At 36.4% G+C, this 22,636-nt stretch overlaps 1 protein-coding gene across 1 annotated transcript; it reads left to right on the top strand.

Annotated features, from left to right (window-relative positions):
- The first annotated feature begins 9,975 nt into the window (after positions 1-9,975).
- On the top strand, positions 9,976-21,271 carry LOC145605368 (protein ABCI12, chloroplastic-like). The gene is made up of 7 exons (XM_081661412.1): positions 9,976-10,422; positions 15,711-15,827; positions 17,126-17,362; positions 17,661-17,825; positions 18,006-18,081; positions 18,879-18,943; positions 20,466-21,271. Exons 1-7 carry the CDS (start codon positions 10,099-10,101, stop codon positions 20,613-20,615), a joined length of 1,134 nt encoding a protein of 377 aa, XP_081517538.1. The 5' UTR covers positions 9,976-10,098; the 3' UTR covers positions 20,616-21,271.
- The last annotated feature ends 1,365 nt before the right edge of the window (positions 21,272-22,636 follow it).

The following is a 22,636-nucleotide window of genomic DNA, read 5'->3' as shown; positions in this document are numbered from 1 at the left end:
ACACTAATTCTATTGAGATATAATTAGTTAATTTTAATTTTTTAAGCTTGTTTAGATTATTGTTAGGACAACTAAAAACTAAGTGATGAAAACAAATATGATTTGATCCATGATTTGCAAAAATTTATTTATTCCCTTACTAGGTTTTTAAGTAGTTATTGCTTGTTTAGGTTGAAATTTATTACAAATCTTTTTTTTTTTTTTTTTTTTTGTTACGCACATTAGATAAGGTTAAATGTGTATTTCCTCAAAAAAAAAAAAAAAGGTTAAATTTGTATAATTATTATGCTTAAGTATTGTACAACTTTGTTCTCTTTTGATCTCTATTGTTGTCAATATAGATATTTATATTTGAAATAATAGAAACATATCGAGCATTTTAGGTGGACATCAGTCCCTCCACCATTCAATTATGTACTCCATAGAGAAAACTTCATCGTTTAGATTCAATTTTTATTCATCTGATCTTTAAAGTCTTAAATTTGCTCATTGTGAGAGAAATTCATCATTCATTCATCCTATATATGTGCGTGGAAACCTTTGTCGAAGTCTTCAATTCGTTTGTCTTTATATACGAGTAGTAGTTCATTTTACCTCGGTGGATCACAATAATATAAATTCAATTCGTTGATAAACTATTATAGAGACCAGCGGACCCCCGCAACATATATATTAAAGATTTTATAATATATATGTATAATCAGATGAATTAGAAGTAAGTGATCATCTTTGTGCGGCTACCTTATATTGTCAAACGGTCTATTAAAGAATGTTGTATACTTTAGTGATTTTTTTTTTTTGGTAACCTTGTACTCCCTCCGTTTTCAAAATACTTGCTCCATTTCTCCATGCGTAGAATTTTAGGAGAAATTGGAGAAAATAATAAAATATGAAGATAGTGGGGTAATTGAGAAAATATAAAATTGTAAAAAACAAAAGTTGTGGAAGAATGAGAAGAGAGAAAGTATTACGTTGGATCCACTAAGTGTGAGAAATAAATTAAATATTGTAAAGCTTTCCAAAAAAGGAAATGAAGCAAGTATTTAAAAACGGCCGGATAAGAAAAGTAGAGCAAGTATTTTGAAACGGAGGGAGTATTTCGTCAAGTTATATGTATGAAAGATATTCCACAGTGTTGTAACACCCCATATTTCCATGATGTTTTTGGGATGTTAGAGTGTAGTTAGATCTAGATTTTCTTTAATTTATAGTAAGGGTATGTTCCAATTTACTGAAAACAATTGAGCTGAACTAAATTGATTGAGGTTGAACTGAGCTGAGCTGAAATGAATTATTTATGAGGGAAATTAGGAACTGAACTGAATTGAAATTAAGCTGAACAGAACAGGCATACGACATTTGTTTTTTGACACAGGTAAACAAAAAATTTAGGATTCGGCTAAAAACGGGAAGAATATAGTATCTTAAATTAAACTTAATGATAGCTTAGTTGATTAAAGATTCCCTCCCGATTTAAGGATTTCTTGGGATCGATTCTCATCACCCACCAGGCCACCACCTGTCATATCAATCTTTGATATCTGGTTCAAGTTGAATTAAACCAAATTCTAGATAAACTGATTTAGGATTGAATTAATTATATTTTTAATTTTGGTTTACATCTTCCTCAAAATATTGGTAACACACTAGTAGAAAAATTGAAAAATACAACGCTCATTGGCCACCGGTTTTTGAAAACCGGTGGCTTAATTAAGTGGCGGGATGAGGCAAAGAGCAATGGTCACCGTTCAACCAAACCCGTGGCAAAAATTGGAAAGGCCACCGGTTTTGAACCGGTGGCAATAACTAATTATATTAAAAAAAAAAAAAATCGCGCGTCCTACCTTTTCATCCTTAATTCTCTTCCTGTTTCATTCGACCACCAAGAAAAGCACGAGTCTACCTCTCACTTCACGACTCTCCAACCCTAGCTACCACCACGAACTCCACCTCTAACGCCCAGCCGCCGCTGCCCCCTCCACCACCGTCGCGCACCCCCTCCACCACCTGTTCGCGGCCCTCCTCCTAGCTGCAACTGAGCCCTCGCGTCGCCCTCACTGAGGTCCTCCACCACCTGTTCGCGGCCCTCCTCTAGCAGCAACTCGGCCCTCGCCGCCGCATTACCGTGCCCAGCCGCCGCCCCACTGAGGTCCTCTACCACCGACCACCGTCCATCTCTCCTCCCTTTCATCTCCACCTAGGGTTAGTTTTAATTTATTTTGCATTTTGAACAATGATGAGGCAAAATTAAAATTAAGTTTTGAATATAATTTACCCTAATTTTTCTGAATTTTAGGTTATTTTATTAAGAAATTTTGAACAATTTAGGTTGTTTTATTATTAGGTAGAGATTAGGAGAAAACTTATTTGAATTTTCATTAGTTTTAATGGGTATTTTTTTATTAAATTAGAGATTATTAGTAACCTTGTTACTTAATTAGTTGAATTTTGGTAGTATGTTTTAATGTGTAATTATTAATTGGTATGTTTTAATGTGTAATTTTAGGTTGTTTTATACTACCTCCGTTTCTTATTACTCGCAACAAAGGGGTATTATTTGTGAGATATAAAATATTCATTTGTTGCAAGTAATAAGAAACGAAGGTAGTATATAGTTCTTGACAAAATTACTAACTTTTATGTTGTTTTATTTTTTATTTTTGTAGATTGATATGTAGAGAAGCACAAGTTTGTTAGCTATTAAGTGGGAAGTTCGAGACATTACATCCATTGTACTTGCTATATTGGTATGAACTAGAAACTTTATGGAGCTATATTTCTTTCTATTTATTTATCCATTTGATAAAAGTTTGTTCATGATATTACAAATTGTGTCTTGTTTAATTATAAATAATTGCAACAATATGTTGAATGTTTGCATCATCATATGCCTAGATACCCGTTCAAGGCTTTCTCATTAGGAGAAAGTCTTGAATAGTCCCCGGTTGGGACTGTTCTTGAATGTTTACTCTCACTTAGGTGGTGAATGTATGTCTTTTTTCGATTTTAAGGAACATCTTGGCTTTCCATTTTTTCACCATGTTCTCTGGGTACATATGTGGGTAAGTAATTATCTACATCGTGTACTTGGAGAAATGGGGGGAAGTGCTGCCGGATTTTCCTTAAAATTGGAAAGTTGACATACATTCACTAGTGAGAGTAGACATTCAAGGATGGGTTAGGTTGGAGTGATAAGGACACTTTGGAAACATGCATTTTTTCACTATATGAATGGTTTATTCACGGTGTGTACTTGAAGTTGATTTACGTAAAATATGTAGCATGTTGAACATTATTCATAATATGTTGCTATATATGTTTAGATACACTTTACTAAATGGAGAAGGCTCGTGGTTGGATGTATGGTAGACGTGATACATTGGAATTTTGGAATGGGGTTCAAGGGTTTTGCAAGACGGCTTTATCTTATCAGCGCAAAATGGGTGAGGAAGACCTATATTGTCCTTGTGTTGATTGTAATAATGTGAAGGTGGTCAATAGTGTTGAGATCATTAGAGATCATGTACTTTGTCGTGGGTTTAGACTTAAATACGATGTGTGGATTTGGTATGGTGAAAGTGGAGAGTATAGTGGGGATCTTGATGGGAATGATGTGCATGACAGAAGCAATGAGATTCATGTGGACGAGGAATGTGAGAATGATGAATATGTTTTTGAGGATGGTGAGGATGGAGCTGAGGTTGATCCAGTAGATGAGGTCGAGGATGAAGACGTGGATGAGATGTTGCATAATGTCGAAGGTGATGTGTTTGATTTACTTTCGGAGGCTTCCAAAAAGCCTTTATACCCTGGGTGCAAAAAATACTCCAAACTTTCTGCCGTGCTAACACTTTTTAACATTAAGTCGAAGCATGGGTGGACGGACGTCAGTTTCACTTCTTTGTTGACCGCATTAAGTGATATCTTGCCTGATGGGAATGAAATTCCTAAGTCTTACTATTATGCAAAGAAGCTGATGTGTCCATTTGGTTTGGAGTATAAGAAGATACATGCATGTCCTAATGACTGTATTTTGTATCGTAATGAGTATGAACAATTGGAGGAGTGTCCACTATGCAAGCAGTCGCGCTACAAGCGCATGAGTTGCAATCCTGGTACGACGGGACCTCCTGCTAAGGTGTTGTGGTATCTTCCTATTATTCTAAGGTTTAAGCGTCTATTCTCAACTCCAAAAGACGCTACAAACTTGAGGTGGCATGCCGAGGGAAGACAGAAAAACAGAATGCTGAAGCATCCGGCTGACTCGCCGCAATGGAAGAACATTGATTTGAAGTTTCCGGAGTTTGGTAATGAAGTCAGAAATTTAAGACTTGGGTTGTGCACAGACAGGATGAATCCATTTGGCACTCTTAGTACCCAGCACAACACTTGGCCAGTTCTTTTGGTGATATACAATTTGCCTCCTTGGTTATGTATGAAACGGAAGTATATAATGCTTTCATTGTTAATAACGGGGCCTAGGCAACCTGGAAATGACATAGATGTTTACCTTGCGCCACTAATTGACGATTTGAGGAAAATGTGGGACGAAGGGGTTTCTTGTTTTGATGCTCATAAGAACGAGATGTTTACATTGCGTGCAGCCCTTATGTGGACCATGAATGACTTTCCTGCATATGGCAACCTGTGTGGGTACAAGGTTAAAGGGAAAAAAGCATGCCCCATTTGTATTGATGACACATCAAGCATATACCTTAAGAATTTTCACAAAGATGTGTACTTAAGGACTCGAAGGTTCCTTAGGCGTGATCACCCGTACCGTAGGCAGAAAAAGGCTTTCGATGGGACAGTGGAAGAGGAGATTGCGCCTAGGCCATTGACGGGTGTTGAGGTTTATGCTCGAGTTAAGGGTATACGTATACGAACGGTGTTTGGAAAATATGAAAAAGCTCCGGTCTCAACAGCTCTTTTTAAAAAAGAATCAATCTTGTGGAAGCTTCCGTACTGGAAAGAACATGATGTTAGGCACTGCCTTGATGTGATGCATATAGAGAAGAATGTGTGTGATGCTCTTGTGGGAACGCTTTTTAATATTTCAGGCAAAACAAAGGATGGAAAGGGTGTACGGTTAGATTGGCAAGAGATGGGGATTCGTCCGGAATTATGGCCTCAGGACAAGGTTAGAAAGGGAAAGGAACCGGAACTGGAAAATGTAAATGTAGAGAAAAAAGGAAAGGGGAAGAGCAAGGGAAAGGGAAAGGCCGCGGATGCTTCAAAGAGTAGAGATGAGGGTCAAGGCAAGGTTGAGAAGAAGTATTTACCACCGGCTTGCTACACATTGTCAAGGGTAGAAAAGCGGATGTTTTGTGCATGTCTTTACGGCATTAAGGTCCCCTCTGGGTACTCATCTAACATGAAAGATTTGTATCCTTAAGTGGAGAAATGAAGTTGACAAGTATGAAATCCCATGATTGTCACATGTTGATGCAAGTATTTCTACCGATTGCAATTTGTGGTATTTTACCGAAGCACGTGAGGGAAGCTATTACAAGCCTATGTTCGTTTTTCAATACAATATGCAGCAAAGTGCTTGATCCTTGTACACTTGATGCTTTGCAAACGGATGTGGTTGTGACTTTGTGCAAATTTGTGATGTATTTCCCACCCTCATTTTTTGACATAATGGTGCACCTCATTCTTCATTTGGTGCGTGAGATTAAGTTGTGCGGTCCAGTTTTCCTAAGGTGGTTCTATCCTTTTGAAAGACACATGGGCACATTGCAAGATAAAGTAAGGAATCCGGCTCATCCGGAAGGAAGCATGATTCAAGGGACCGTGAGTGAGGAGATTGGTAATTTTGTGGCCGACTATTTAGCCGTTGCTGAACCTATTGGTCTTCCTACTTCTCGACATGAAGGGAGACTGGATGGTCATGGTACAATTGGGTCGAAACGAATGTCACCTGATCGAGATCAGTTCTTACAAGCACACCTTTATGTGTTGCACCATGTTGCAGATGTTCACCCATATTTAGATGAGCACATGGCTAGTTTGCGTGATGAATTTCCATCGAAAGGTGAAAGGGCACTAATGCAGTTGCATAATAAGAGGTTTGTGAGTTGGTTTAGTGAACGAGTGATGAGTCGTTTGGATGATAGTGTCACCGATACAGTAAGGTGGCTTGCTTATGGTCCTAGGGATGATGTTCGCTTATATGAGGGATATGACATCAATGGGTACACTTTTTGGACAGAGGGTCGGGATTTGAAATCTTCGTCGACCCAAAACAGTGGAGTAACGCTTGTGGCATCGTCAAGGGAGATTGCAAGTGCAAAGGATAAATCACCTGTCGATGCAAAATTGTCATACTACTGTCGAATTCAAGAAATATGGGAGCTTGATTATTGTAATTTCACGGTTGCACTTTTCAAGTGTAAGTGGGTTGATAATATCAGGCGTAATGTCAAGTATGATGACTTTACTCATGTAGATCTTGGCCACTTGAATGGTAGTGCGGAACCGTTCATCCTAGCATCTCAAGCTAAGCAAGTGTTCTTTGTAACTGACCCAGTCGATTCAAAATGGTCCATTGTGCTAGCTGGGAAAAGAAGAATCCTAGGCATTGGAGATATTGAGGATGAGGAAGAATACGATGCGTTTGATGATTCAACACCTTTCACTGTTCCTAGAACTATTGCATCAAATGACATAGACGACCAAACAAGTTATATGCGGTCAGACCACAACGAAGGAATGTTAGAATGAGGTACTACAACAGTTAATTTGAGATTGTAAGCATTTAAAAGTATTATTTAATCATAAGTTAAGTTATTTTATTAATAGTTTTGGGAAAAATGAATGAAAGTGTTAACTTAGTTGCTAAATTTTTACAAGTTCTTGTTAAGGAATGAAGTATGTCTCAAAATATGTTAAATATGATAGAATTTAATACTTTAAGTGTCAACGGTACTAGAAAATAACAAGTTGCGTAATTTATAGAGTCAATTTGATGAAAATAGAATAAAAATGATCTATATGTGAACTTACTTGCCTATTTTATATGCTAACATGTAGTATGACCTATATGTCAACATTTTTATCTTTTATGGAACTAATATCGTTTTTTGTTTGTAATGACAGGTTTTTATAACTCATGGAGGACGATCATGACCCACTAGTAGAGGATTTGGAGGATGATGACGATGGCTATGATGGTGAGGATAAGGACAAGGACGAGCCATATGATGTCAACAAGGAGACTGATTTGGGTGAGCCAGAAGATCATGAACAAGATGCTTTTGAGCGCAGGCTTGTAGAATTTGAATTGTCAGCTGAACGTGCGCCTCCTATTGATTCTACAATTGTTGAGGTCGTTGGTGAGAACACTACTCCTCAAACTGATAGCCAAAGACATGAGCAATTGAACACAGGTGGTGGAGGGGGGTTAAAGGCTCCTGCTAAGAGAAAGGGTAGGGGTCCGACAACAAGTTTTAAGAAGCCAAACGGTCCCATGGTCCTGGAGTATGACAAAAGAGGACGACCTACTGGCAAATGGCTTCAGAATTATGCAAACCAAGTTGGCATGTGTGCTCGCAAAATCCCCATTACACTTGGTTGGCGGCAAGTACCTCCAGGCTTGATTCAAACATTTTGGGATGATACCTGGGCAAGTGTTTTGTTTAAATGCACATTTACACAATTACAAATACTTTCACTTAATAGTTGTTAGTGAATTTAACATAATAATTGCTTGTATTTGTGATTGCAGAAGCTGTTTAATATTCCAAATGATCCCGAGAAGAGAAGGGTGTTTGATTCTTTAGTAGCGGAGAGATTCAGAGGCTTCAAGACCCATTTGACCAATTGATGGATCTATAAGAAGAAGAAACACAAGAAGAAAGCTTCCAAGGGGAAGGGTGGTGAAGGTGGAAATGAGGAAGTTGTTGAGGAACAAGAACCACCGTGGAAAATATGGCCAAGCGTGACGGACCAAATGACCACCGGTTCAAAACCGGTGGCATAGGGGGGTTTTGAACCGGTGGCCAACTAGTTTTTTCGCCTAGTGACATCATCGGTATAATCTACTCGTACTATACTACACAACTTGAAGATCACTGAACTACTGACCAAAGCACGTAGTAGGGCTGCAACAAGCTTCGGGTGTGGCCGAATTCTGATCACATCTTATCTCTTTGTATTTTAATTTTTATCCAACATTTTCTTTTCCTTGATCAGAAATAAAGGACCAATACGATCACACTAAATTTAGATCATATTAGTTTGTAACTTTTAATATATGTCCATTTTTCATTTATTTTTATTTTGAAATAAAAAGATATACAAAGTTAGGAAATTGAGTCTCAAGATTATAACCTAACTTATTAGAACAAAAAATTATAAATTTACCATCTTCAAAAGAACCTATCTTGATGAGCTTGTCTTAAGTGACCTAGCAAGTCAACATAATCTGCTACTTGGCTTGTTTCTCGGTAAATATAACTAAGCTTCTCAATTAAGAAATTATTGAGAAAGAACATAATATCACCAAACAAATGCGGGATCTTCCACCGACATTGTGTTTTACCTTGAAAAATATAATAAAAATTTGCGTTTTTCTTAAATGAAAACGATAAAAAATATTTATAAAACTTCCTTAAAATATGTAGTAATCATTAGAATGTTAAAAGAGCAAACTATTTTAGGGAGTGTTTTAAGATATGATTACAAAACTTACTTATGGTGTGTTATCTTCACTTGAACATAATTATTATTTGAATTTCACCTCAATTCAGTTTAGTTCATATCCATTCAATATAACTTTATTCAGTAAAAAAAAAAAAAAAAAAGCCTAAAAAGGATAATGGGACAAACTTTAAGGGACAAGGAATAATACTTAAATTTAGGGATGAGCACAATTGTTGAAAAATAGACCTCCAAAGTATCACATGTAAGTGTCCCACATTAGTTGAAAAAGAGAGAGTCAAACAATTTACAAGGCTAAGAGGCCAAACCTCCTATTGCCATATGGTTTTGGGATGGAACCTCTTTGTACTTGTGAACTTGACTCTCTCTTTTGGTTTGCAGGTTCGGCCTTGATCCGTATTTGACATGGTGTAAGAGCCAGGTTCACGATATGAGACCTTAAATGGCTAAAGTTCATTTAGCCAAGAGTAGGTCTATGTGAAGGGGAGTGAAGAAACACTCTAGCCCGAAAAATCACATGAGACAAAGTTAAAAAGGGACCTTACATGTGAGGGGGGGTTTTGAAGAATAGACCTCCAAAGTATCACCACATACATGTAAGTGTCCCACGTTGGTTGAAGAAGAGAGAGTCAAACAATTTACAAGGCTAAGGGCCCAACCCTCCTATTGCTATATGGTTTTGGGATGAAACCTCCTTGGACTTATGAAGTTGACTCTCTCTCTTGGTTTGCAGGTGCGGCCCAGACCCGTATTCGACAACAATCGAATACCTTTTCAAAATTTGTACCATTGAATTGGGACCCATTTCTAAAATTATACAAAATTGATTCTTAAAATTTGGGAATTGGACTAAGAACCATCGGTTATCAGTTTCAATTTCAGGTACCCGTTCGTATATATACCTATAAATGGTTTACAAAATTACACGAACCCTATAACAAGTTTCACTTTGTTCAATTAAATTTATGGTTTCGATAATTGTATTTGTTTGTTTTTATTATATATCTATGATTTTAGCTTAGCCTTGTTTTTTTTGTCACTCCTAAAATATAATCAGTTATGACTCCGAAAAATTAGGAACCCGGACTATTCACATTCAACTCTCTTGGTTTAGGTTATTGAAAATAAAAGTTGATCTTCTTAATATGTTTATCAAATGATAAAACAGTAAATAGATCAACAACTTTTTATCTCAAAACCGCTGGTTCCTATTCCAATTTCCGGGTGTCCAAAATTTTTGCTCACCCCTTAAACTCAATAGGCCTATCCGCGCTAACTTCTTTTAAGTCCTTGAGCAGTTGAGCATAAACACTATCTGTTCTTCTGCTGAAGTTGAATGCATTAGTCAGACCAAAAGGGTGTTACTGGTGTGCATTTGCGCACCCACTAACCCCTGAATTTCAACCCAATTTCATTCTCAAAATCAATAAAATCATGATCATTTCTCACACCCTAATCCTACTTTCTCCCCCTCACTTCAAAACCCCACTTCAAAATCTTAAAACCCAGTTTAGACCATCTGTTTTCCTACCTTCAACCTTAAAACCATGGAATTTGAGGCCCCCCAAAATTCAGTGCTCAATAGCAGTTAGCAATGATGGAGGAGCTTTTGATTGGAAGAAATGGGTGCCCAAAAGACTTGATTTTGGGCCTGATAAAGTTCTCCAATCAATTGCTGGTGCTACCTCAAGTCCAATTTGTCAGTTCATTACCTCTCCTACAACTTTCTTGCATTGTGTTGACTCTAGAATCAAATTGGTAATTACCCTCTTTTTATTTGCTTTGATTGAGTTATTGATTTTGTTTTAGGGTATTTTCTTTAAATGTTTGAAACAATTGGTTTTATGTAAACTGTATGAATGAATCCCTTTTGATTATATGAAATTGGGTTATGTTATGTATGCCTATATGAAAGATGATTGTGACACTGTTAGTGGTTGGACTGTTGGAGAAAATTTAAAGCTTTAATTGAAGCTGTGATTTTGATATTCATTGATACTGTATGTGATTTTGTGATTGCTCATTTGCTGTTACAATGCGGAGGGATAAGGCTGCATACATTTGAGACCGCTCTTACCGTAGTAAGAGCAGTATTTTCTTTAGGAGCAATGGGGTAATGATTTTTTTGTTGTATGCAATGGTACTTTGTGATAATTAACTTTATTTCTTGCTTATTGTAGATAAGAGTAAATTCATTTGGCAATTCCTTCATTTTATCTAAGCATTGAGAATAGACAATCTATTTGGTGCTTGTGGAAGTGTATGCTCTAACATAATGTTGCAACAACGGGAGAACCCCAATGGACAATTGTGAACAAAACCAGATATCTTCATGTGGCTTTTTGAGGGACCAAGTAAAGTTTAATCTTTTTTCAAAAAGATTTAACATTTTTAACTAAAGTATTTTAAAAATAATCGAAAAAGTGGGGGTGCTCTGGAGCTCCCTTGGGTGCCTGCTTCCCCTTAAGTTCCGCCCCTGCTTGTGAACGTATTCATGTTATTTAATGTAGTTGTTTTGGCTAACATGAGTTATGACCAATGAGTCCGATGGTCTCAATTGACATTTTATTTTCCCCCTTCTTTAAGTATCTGCAGTACGTAACTATATGACTAAATAAGGATACTATGTATGTTATCATAGGTGCCCACAAATACCTTTTAGATTACTTGTATTATGTAATAGTCCAAAGATGACCAGAAATTTTTGTGGATGAAAAGCAACAAATTTAGATGTACCATGAGAATTTTTTAACTCAGGCATATAAAGAGGGACACGGGATGAGCTGGGACATATTTCTCGGGCTCAAGTTATAAGAATGTAAGAGTTTCAATTGACTCTCCCTCTGATAATCAGGCTATGGGTTTTGCCCATATTGCATTGCATTTGTTTGGCTAATCTCTTCCGGCGCTCAGGGTGCAATAATAATAATAATAATAATAAGGATTTTTTGACATTTGCTACCACTAAAAACACCTCTCTTCAGATTCGGTACCAATTTTTTTTTAAATTTTACTTTGCTACCACCAAAATAAGAGTTTGTTAAAAATCACTACCACTTGTCTTCAACCGTTAGTATTTCCGTTACCACCACCCAACCACCGTCCAGCCACCACTCCTTCCCACCCACTGCCTAATCCACCGCCACTATTCAACATCAAACCCACCGCAACCACCACCACCCAACCACTAGCCCTTCCTCACCCACGGACCCACCAGCTACCCAAGCCACTTCCACCGTCGCCTGGGAGCCCCCTGCCCGCGAATCCGACCATCTAGCCCCCTGCCCGCGAATCCGACCATCTAGCCCCCGTCGTCTGAGTTCGTGGGTATTGGGTTGTCGGTGGTGGTGGGGCTGGGTTCGTGGGTATAGGGTTGTCGGTGGTGGTTGTCTGGGTTTGGGGTTAGGGTGGTGTCGTGGTGGTGGTGAGATCTGGGTTCGTGGGTTTTGGATATAGGGTTGTCGGTGGTGGTGGTCTGGGTTTGGGGGTTAGGGTGGTGTCATGGTGGGTCGTGGGAGGTCGCCGGCGCCGGCCGAATCTTTTGGCGCCGGCCGCCGGCAGGTGGGAGGGGGAGGGGTGGGTGGCAGTTTAGGGGAGGGGGTGGCAATGGGGTTTGCTGGGTTTTTCATTTTTTTTTTTTATATTTTTTTTAATTTTTCTTTTTTTTTTTATATAAACTTAACGGAAATCCTAACGGATTCCGTTAAGTGGTAGTTGTTTTTAACAAAATCTGATTTTGATGGTAGCAAAGTAAAATTTTAAAAAAAATTGGTACCGAATCTGAAGAGAGGCGTTTTTAGTGGTAGCAAATGTCAAAAAATCCTAATAATAATAAGTATTATTTGCATTAGACTGAATTTCTAGGCGTTTTTTCCTATGTTATTCCGACTCGTATTTGACTATTTGAGTGTCCTGTCCGACAAGGTGGCCCTCCGACACCTTGTCGGACACAACACTCAAATACGAGTCAGAGTACCACAGTTGGTAAATGTTGCTTGGCTTCCCAAATCTTTGCACAATTTTGGTATAGAAAATTAGAAATAAGATTGTATCTGAATCAAGCATTTATAAGTTTATAATATATTCTGCAAAGTGATATGATCATTTAACCTTGCTGTGACTAGATGAGTAACTATGACTCTTTTTCCATTAGGAATATTGATATGATCTTTTGGACCAATGAATTGACTAAATGTCAAATAAAGATGCATCAAAACACATATGATTAGTCCACTGTCAACTATCCATTTTTATGTTTGCATAAGAAGCAAAACAGAATTTACCTGCAACATGAGGTTGTAGATGTATCATGAGAACTGGATGATTGACCTTCACTATATTCTGCTGAGTCATCTCATACTCTAAGAAAGAATCTCTCTGGTAGTGCTCATTGCTCAATGTGACCTATGCTGCTGACTCAGTAAACTCTTCAAACTGAACATTTGATGCCATTTTGTTCCCCTTATCAGCATATTGTTCTGAGGATAACCATTGAATTTGTAGCATCTCTGTATATTATGCCCTGGAAAATATTAATGATCACAATAATAGGTCACCTTTCTTTGATCCTTGTTCTGTCTGTACTTATCTTGCTCATAAAGCTTCCTATATTTTGCAGCAAAAGCCATAGTCTCAGTACTAGCTGCTGTCTCAGTTGTTTGTGTTTCTCTTCTTGCATCAAAAGTCTATAAGTATGTGAAATGTTTGGCAAAGGACTTTCCATCAATATGCTTTCTCTGACCACCCCAAATCCTTCATTCAGCTTCATCAAATATTCAACCAGCCTTCTATTTTGTTGTGATTTAAGCAATCTCTGAGCCACATTACAGTTGCAATTTGTACAACCTAAGCACACATAGGAAGTGGATCAACTTTATCTACTTCCTCCGTTAACTATTATTCGCAACAAAGGGGGTGTTTGCGGACTCCTAGGCAAAAGTTGTTTGTGAGTGTAAAATGGAGAGAGAAAAAGTTGGATACATGTGATGAGGAGAGAGATAGAGAGAAATGATAACCTAAAAAGGAAAGAAAACATTTGTTGCACATAATAGTTAGCATCCATTTATAGTATATGTTGCAAATAATAGTTAACGGAGCAAGTAATTGATCCCAAATCATCTTAATCTTAGTGTAATATCCTCGTACACTGTTTTGTACCTGCCTAATATAATGTAAAGCTTGTTGTAGAGGATACAACATAGCTCAAATCTCTCTTCTAATCTCAACCATATCCCTCTTGCAGTGTTGAAATACAGTACACTCCTAGCTATATGTTGCTCCAAAATGCCTACCAGCCAAGAGACTATCATACTACTACATATTTCCCACAATACTGGTTGGTGCTGGTTTAACTAGACTAGTAGACTTCCATCTACAAAACCTAACTTGTTCTTAGCAGATAAGCTGATTAATGTAGATTGTTTCCAATCTCAATAGCAATTTCCATCAAACTTGAAATTGACAAGTTTCTAACCAGGATTATCACTAGGATGCAGATAGTAAGGGGAAGAAGGTTTCCAAACAAAAAGAGTTGGAGTAGGATACAAAAAGAGTTGGAGTAGGATATTGTGATTCATTTATTACTTCCATGCTCAATTACAGATCTACTTGAATCACGAATCAATCAGAACTATCCGAACTAACCAAATATGCTTAAGAAACTACATAACCTGATCAATTTAGTGTACCTTTGGTTGTTGCTCTTGTGAACTAAACTGATGGAGTTGATCATCAAAAACTTCTTCAAGATCATAATCAGTTACTCTGATACCATATCAAAGTTTTGCAGCAGAAATCAAATGAACTAATCAGCAGCAAATAATAATAATAAAAAAAAATGAACATTGCTATGAACACATTGATTTAAGATTTTAAGCCCTCATTGCTCTATCCCTAGATTCTGAGCTTTGGCAAAACTAGAACTAAGATATTATTGAAGGTGAAGAACTGAAAGTTTGGGAGGAAGAATCTATCTACAATATTCTTGTAATGAAAATATAGTAAATCTAAAATGTCCTATTTATTGTAAAGTTTTGGGGTTCCTACAGATTTTCTGAAAATGAGGATAGTTAGTTGTACTGCAACCAATTCCAAGCTGCTGTATTCCTCTGCCTTGCGGACTCATTTTAATGTAGTGCGCCTCTTCTTTCTCATGTGCCGCGTATGCTTCTTGTCATTTCTTCTTCAATACCTTCAACATTAGATGAAAACATGATTGCTTGTATGGCCACTTTTCATTCACTTAACTTTTACAATTGACTTGTACTATACCTTTTAGCAGTCAATAGCTCTTTTTTGTGAAGTTGAATACTAATTGGATGATAAGGTCCCTGTTTGTTTATTTTAATTAGCATATGCAGTAGTTTTGAAGTACTTCACCTAGAGATTGGGTTGTATGATTTTTTTTGAAATTATGAATCTTGTTTAGTCTTTTATACTCTTTTTATTCAATTCATCAAGCAATGTACTCCTATTTGTTGAGTACACTTCAGGGGTTCAGGTCCCTGGTTCTGTAACGTAAAAATATTTGTATCAATAAAATATGCAAAGTAAATAGTGAACTTCTAGCCTCAATTTTCTTCATTGTTCTGCAGCTATTTGAATTGTTTTTGGCCTTTTGGGGACATTATGACTATTTTATATGGGCTGAAACAATAATTATGTATGCTTTGGTAATTGGGTGGAACATGTGTATAATTATGCACTTATGCATGTATATCATTGTCCTAGCAATATTATGGAGTATATGGTTTTTTTTAATATTTTTAAAAAAATTTGACAGGAATGTCATGGAGTATGTTGCTTGAAAGAATTTTGACATTCTGCTAGTGTGAGTGTGTGACAGTTATAAATTTTTAGTCCCCTTATTATTTGATTTATGATGTAGATTTCTAGTTTGTGACTTAGATATGCAAAGTTTGTAAACACATTGAGGTGACATGGTCTTCATTATATTGATCTAAACAAACCTGATTATTTGCTTCTCTTTTGTTTTTCTCATCTGGGAACTTTATCTCTGTCAGTTAAGACATACGTTCACTTTGCAGGTGTGGCTTATAGTGTTAGTTTTTTTGCCCGCTCGCTCCCATATTTACATGCGCTTTGGGATTGTTCTTTCTCTTGCTCTTTTGTCCACTTGGATACTCCCAACTGATGTGTGGAAGGTAAATTCATTTATTTTGCATTTTGTGGAGCTATCTGTAATAAGTAGGTTTTTTGGGTAATGGTTTTGTCAGAGCTTGCATATATCTGCAGCAAATTATTATCTATCAACCTTAGTTGTTTACTTTTTGATGATATACATCTTTATTTCGTTACTACTTAGCTTTATTTATTTATTTATTTATTGTATAATTGCAGTGAAGTAAATTTTTTGGAGAGGGGTTTTCAATGTGAAATTTTGATTTTTGTAGTGAATGTGGTATTGTGGTGTCCTTGATGCGTGGAGTTGGGATGAAGGAGTTCTTTTCTATTTTAATATTGAGAAGTATTTGAGTTATCTCATTCTGAGTGTGGTGTCAATCAGGGAAAATATATACTACCTCCGTTTCATATTATTTGCAATGATTTGACATAAAGTAGAGAAAAAAAAATGTCTAATCGTTGCAAATAATATGAAACGGAGGTAATAGTATGAAATTAACACGTCACTTGTCAACATAGAGAGCCTGATTGACCCTATCCCAGCGAATTTATAAAACCATGTATAAAGCCAAAAGGATTTATCAGTCATCATTGGAATTTTTCTTAGTGAGAACACTGAAGTTTAGCTTGGAATTAAGAAACAACCTCATATATTGGTATATGTGTTGGTTATCTATAAGGATTTATTATAGGCTTATAACAGTAATAAAAAACATATTATTATGTATTTTTAATGCCTACCCTCATATTTGTCTTAAAACTGGTTTGAAGTGAGTTTGCACATTGTAATAGACTAACCTAAGGAAGGGCAATATTGGTAGTCTAGTATTATTAGGTTTGAGCCTTTAGGCTTTAGCCTTAGTATAATTAGAGAGAGAGGAAGAAAGAAAAGATAGGTAGAAATTAGTATTGGAAACCTAGAGAGTTATGACCTCAAACCATTGTTTGAAAGTGATAGCCTAAACCATTATCTAACAATATCAAAGCTTCAATCTTTATTAATTTACTAGATAAAATCAGAAATTCTTGCTATTACATTGATTTTGCTGTGTGACTGATCTCAGTCCATTACACACATATCTTAAACTCTGAAGACCCAATAAAATAAGGTTCTCTTTTAAGTCAACACATACTGTGCACATCACTCACATTTTGCTGTCAAATAATACAAATTGGGTGTAATCTTTCTTTATATTTGCAACTCATTACTTGTGGACCTCCAGGAATGAGTAACATATTTTTTACTGCAAAGATATTCTGGTTCAAGTATGTAAGCTTCTTTTGAAATTCACTTGAGTTTTTTATGTCCTTTTGGCAGGATCAATTGGGCAGAGTGACATTCCTGTCCATTATTTTATTTATAGTGCTGGGACTGACTGCTGATACTGTTCTTCCCAGTGTCTCTCAGAGGACTCCAACACCATCTTTAACTGGACTTCCAAGTATTCCTTCATCATTTAAAAATTATACATATGTGCTTTTTAAGTTTGGACCTTTACAGATGACAAGGAAAGGACTCTCGTTTGCAAGTACATCTGCATGCCTTACGTTCACTGTAAGTTTTATTTACTGGTGTGCTTTTGAAGTTGGTTGTTCTATATTATGATCTCCAAGGTCCTATAGGTTCTGTGCTGAACTGTATATCCATCCTCAGTGCATGTGTTCATGAATTAACATCAGCTATTTTGTAAAGTCTGTAGCCAAATATCTCCGTAGTACCTCTTTTCTGTTTGCATTCTTATTTCCGTTGTAGATAGAATAATCTATCTTTAACCTCAGTGCTCTTGTATGCTCAAATTTAAGTTATTGCAAGTTAAACTGTTCGCAGAAGTGAGTCTCTACTATCTTGACAGATATTTCAAAGTGCTAGCCTCTGTTTGTCGACAACTCCCCCGGAGCAACTTGCATCAGCGTTACGGTGGTTCCTGCTCCCTTTAGCACATATTGGTGTTCCAGTGGATGAAATTGTTCTTACTTTGATGCTTTCGTTAAGGTTCATAAATCTTATTTTTGATGAGGTAATTGTTATTTATTTTTCTGTGCTTCTTTTTCCATATAGGACAGTTGAATACAGGGTTGTGTTGTTGGTTTGCTAACTACTTTCACTTCCTCTGAAGGCATTTTATTATTAGCTGCTTCTAACCAGTAATCATAATGTTAAGTCCTCATATTCTTCTCATGTAACTTGTGTCTGGTAGGTCCGGAATGTTGCTCTTGGAATTCTCTCTCGTAGAATTGATTGGCAGGATCTGACACTCCTGGAGAAAGTTGATGGTATGTGGAGGACTTCAGCATAATATTAGATTGTGAATATTCTGTGCTTGATTACTGGATCTTTTATAACACAAGTCAAATGTATATGCAAAGTGTAGCTCTCAGTTTTCAGCCAAGCAACTGTATCAAGTCTTACATTTTCTGTTTAACTGTGAAAATGCTCCCACAATCTGTGGTCATGGAAATTGATAGAATCCTCCCTTATCCTCTATAAATCCCATAAAATTGGTGTCATTGGCCTCTCATCCTGATTCCTCTCTATTTTAATATCTGCTTTTCTTCCCAACTTCTCTCTTTATCTCACTTTCTGGTTTACTGGAAATTTAGCACATTCTATGGCCAAGGAAGTTAGTCAACTCCTTCCTTTTCCTGTATCTTGTGAAGCATGTGTTGTTGGCTTCTCTTTCCTTCTTTCTTTCTTATATTAAAATTTCTTCCCTCTCCAATACCCTTTTCTCCCTCATGTGAGACAACTATTAATTTTTTTTTTCGCTTTTATGCAATAAATTGGGTGATCTGTTTATTATATTCCTGTAGAGCTCTTGTGGTGTTCCTATTTCGGCTGTAGCTATTTCATCCTTTACTTACATTGCCTTCCTGGTTCACACTTTGTAGGACCATGTTTACCTCTCTTTTATCACCAAACTATTCCATTGCTTTTCTTTATTTTTGTTGGATTGTACATGTATACATGTGGTGTTCTGAGGAAGTGCTGTTCCCCTTCTCATTTTCTTCACTTTGTTCATTGTTGTAAGAGCTCAGCTCCTGATGAAATGTTTTTATTTTTTGACATGCAGTCTTCGTGATGTATATCAGGCGAATCTTTAAGAATATTTTTAGCCATGCTGAGCAAATATCACAGGTTCTACACATTTTCCTAAGACCTCTTTCTCTTTTGGACCTTTCTTTTCTGTTTGTCTCTTTTTTTTTTAATTAATTTTTTTAGTCCTTTGTGAGAAATTTGATGCTGCACAGAATGTGAGATTTTTTAATTAATTTTATTTGATGTATAAACCTGTGTTACATAAACTTAGCTGGAAGTAACTAACAGGAATAGTGTCACTGTACATCAGCTATAGGCTTAAAGTGCCATAACCTGTAATATGGACTAACTTAGAGTGTGGAGTATCTAACACAAAACTTGTGCTACCCACTTCACACAAACTATACTAGAAGTTTTCAATGAGGATAGTGTTCCAGTGTGTTTGAAACTGAATGCAAGTACACAACTTTTGATTTTTGACTTACCCAAGATTTTATTTCCCTTCAGGTTGTTGTGGTGATTATGTTTTGTACAGTCGTGTATGTAGTTCTTAACTAGACAATTTGTTGACAATAGCTAATTTTTGGTATGTGATCCATTTGCAAGCCCACCTCTTAATTGCCACATTTTTTCTCTTTGGGAAGCCGATGAACAGTTTATTTTGTTGTCTTTATTGTGTTAATATTTAACTGTTTATTTAGACAACCTATTTAGTTTTATCTTCCCTTCATGAATATTTCTGAGAATGCTCTATTTGTGGTTATTGACAAGTGAAGTCAAGTAGTCATAGACATGTAAAACTGAAAAAGCAACGTGTACAAGGTAGCTAGAACTCGGAACCGAATCTGCTGAAGTGCTGAAGTGCTTAGGTCCCTGGTTTTATGTTTAGGAAATAAGGTTGTCCATTTGGGTTAGGGATGGAAGGGGTGTTGATAGTAGAAAGATTTTAATCGTGGTCAGGTGCTAGAAATTGCTTAGATTTGAAATCTGCTGAATAATCTGAAGAAGGTTCCTTTATAACAAAGAAATATATTAAAGGAATGAACACAAGTGCTTTAGTTGAGGCAAATCTTACTCCCTCAGGAAAAAAAAAAAAAAAAAAAGCTGGGATATTATAATTATTATTTGCTGCTGTGTTCCTGCACGGCTGTACTGTTTAGTCTGTTTACATTGTGCTGTCTAAATTTATCTGGCTAAATCAGTGATATCCATTTCTTGAATGAGGCCGAATGAGGCCTTCACTACTTTCTGGTATTGTCTTTCCCTTTGTGACTAGTTCAGTTAGCTGATTAGTTCATTTACCTTTAAAAAGAAAGGAACATACACATCTATCTTCAAATCACTCACATTCTTCTTAAGAGATAGTATGACAGTCTAAATGTAGTAAAAAAATTGCTCGTCTCGATTTGTATGGTAAGTACGTAAGGTATGGAAGGCTCCATCTTCATCAGATTTGGTAGAGTTATAGGAAAGTGAAAGGTCATCTCTTAGTGGTTTTCAAAGATGTATGGGTCATTTGTAAATCTGAAGACAATTTGATGACCCTAGGCTGTGGGAGATAGTTACCGCTTCTGCTGTTGTCCTGAACTTCCTGGTAGTAATTGATTTTCCAATTTTGCAGGCCATGATTGTTCGAGGTTTTCGAGGTGATAGCAATCGTCACAAGATACACTTCGAAAACTCATCTTTTATGGTGCCTAATCTCATCTCGTTATTGGCTCTCTGTGGTGTTATTGGTGCTACGAAGCTGTCAGGGTCCTTATTAGTCTGATGACCAGCAGGCTCAATTATTTTGGAAATGCTATTATCATCAGCAGCCAACGCTCAGCACTCCAAGTTTCATCCATATAAACAGGCAAACCAGCTTCGTCTCCTGGAGTTTCTGGATGATGCATTTGTTCCGCCTGTCAGCCTTGGAAAATCTAACAATTTACTGAGATTAAGGAGTCACCCTTAAGATTGTGTGTCAGCAACAGCTCTAGCTATGGTATTTGAAGAGTCATCCTTAAGATTCCGTGACAGCAACAATTCCAACTACAAATATTTGAAGTTCAAACTATCAGTATTCTAAGACAGATTAGAGGCCTCTACCTTCCATTTATAGAATTGGACTTTAGATGTGCAGGAGTATGTTTTGGTTAGTCTCACTGTCTAAGGCTCTTCGTCTTCCATTTAAATTATTTGGCTGTCCACCAAAGTCCAAAGCTAAGCTATTCATGCAAGTGCAAATGCAAATGCAAATGCAAAGTTTTAGCTATACCCATGTATAGGCCGCCATTGGCCCATTGTTAACTAGTTTGAAGTTCAGTTAGCGTATCATTATTGATTTGTGCATTTGTTAATTGTCATTCAAAAGTTGAAATGAACTAGGTTTATGCCCGTGTAACATTTTATATACTTATATGGTAAAATTTATAATTTCATTCATTTATTTTTTTATACTTCCTCCGTTCTTTTTTACTTGACCCGCTTTGACTTTTACACTATTCATCATCCCTCCTTTGACCGTCTTTTGTGAAAAATATGTGAGGAAAAATATATTCATGTAGGATCTTTTTGAATTCATCTCAATAAGTACTATCATAATATATAACTTTTATAATTTTTACTTATGTAGAATTAAAGTTATTGATTGTTAAAATTTTCCATTGACAAGCGTGATAAAAGAAACAGGTCAAGTAAAAAAGAACAGAGGAAGTAGCATGTTTTGTGTGAGGTTGTGTGGTCGTTTGTAAAAAACAAAGTAACACCTGACACTGATCGAGTAACACTAACGAAGTAATCCCCATAATAACTGGCTACACGGTGTAGCTAGCCACGTATAAGAATTTGTGTTAATACTTTCTTTGTTTTTTTTTAGTTGACACCGTTTGACTTTTACACTACACATTTTGACTCGCTTTTGTGGTATATAGATACGATAAAACATATACATGTCAGATCTTGTTTGAATCGTTTCAATGTATATTTTATTAATATCCACTTTTTATAATTTTACAATGTTGATAGTTAGAGATATTAATCGGTAAAAACATGCGTTGGCAAGTATGATAATAGGAAATACTATTTAATACATTCTAAAGTTCTTTTCAAATCATTTGTTATTTTAGCTAGTGTTACTTAAAATAGTTAATTCTAATAGGATCTTTCAAAAAAAAAAATCAAAAAATCAAAAAATAATTCTAATAGGAAAAATTGCAAAAAATATTTAACCTTTGGCCTGTTCTTTTTAATAATATAACCTTTGGATATTACTCCGTAAAACCTTTGGAGGTGTTGAATTTAGACGGCAAATAAACTTGTAACATGTTGAATAGGTTACTATGTCACGTATCGTCATGAAATTGGTTTTAAACTTAAAATTAAAAAAAAAAAATTAATTAAAAAAAATTAATTAAAAAAAAAAATCCAACCTGATACCACCTTGCCACCACCACCTCTCCGAGACTCCCCCTCCCCGGGTCCCCAGCGTAGAGCCCCCTTCCCAACCCAGGAATCAGCCGGTCGGCGCCAGCTTGCTCACCCACCACCGGCCGACCCACCCCCCTTACCAGCTTGACCTCCCCCTTACGCCATAGCCCATAGTAATGTATTGACTTTCATTTACCAAAATAGAGTAAGAACTCAAAACGGATATGATTGTATGGGTTAGAGAGAAATTAATTAAATTACCATGGCAGTTAGCCCATTTTTTAAAATGATTTATTTCCTTATGATGGCAGATAATAATGATTCGAAAAGATTTTTCTTTTGATTTGTTACCTATTAGACTGTTCATAAAGAAGAAAATTT

The sequence above is a fragment of the Chenopodium album genome, chromosome 22, assembly GCF_948465745.1.
Source record: "Chenopodium album chromosome 22, dcCheAlbu1.1, whole genome shotgun sequence".
Classification (NCBI taxonomy): domain Eukaryota; kingdom Viridiplantae; phylum Streptophyta; class Magnoliopsida; order Caryophyllales; family Amaranthaceae; genus Chenopodium; species Chenopodium album.
Note: the sequence above shows the minus strand (reverse complement) of the source record. Positions and strands in the feature narration are given on the sequence as shown.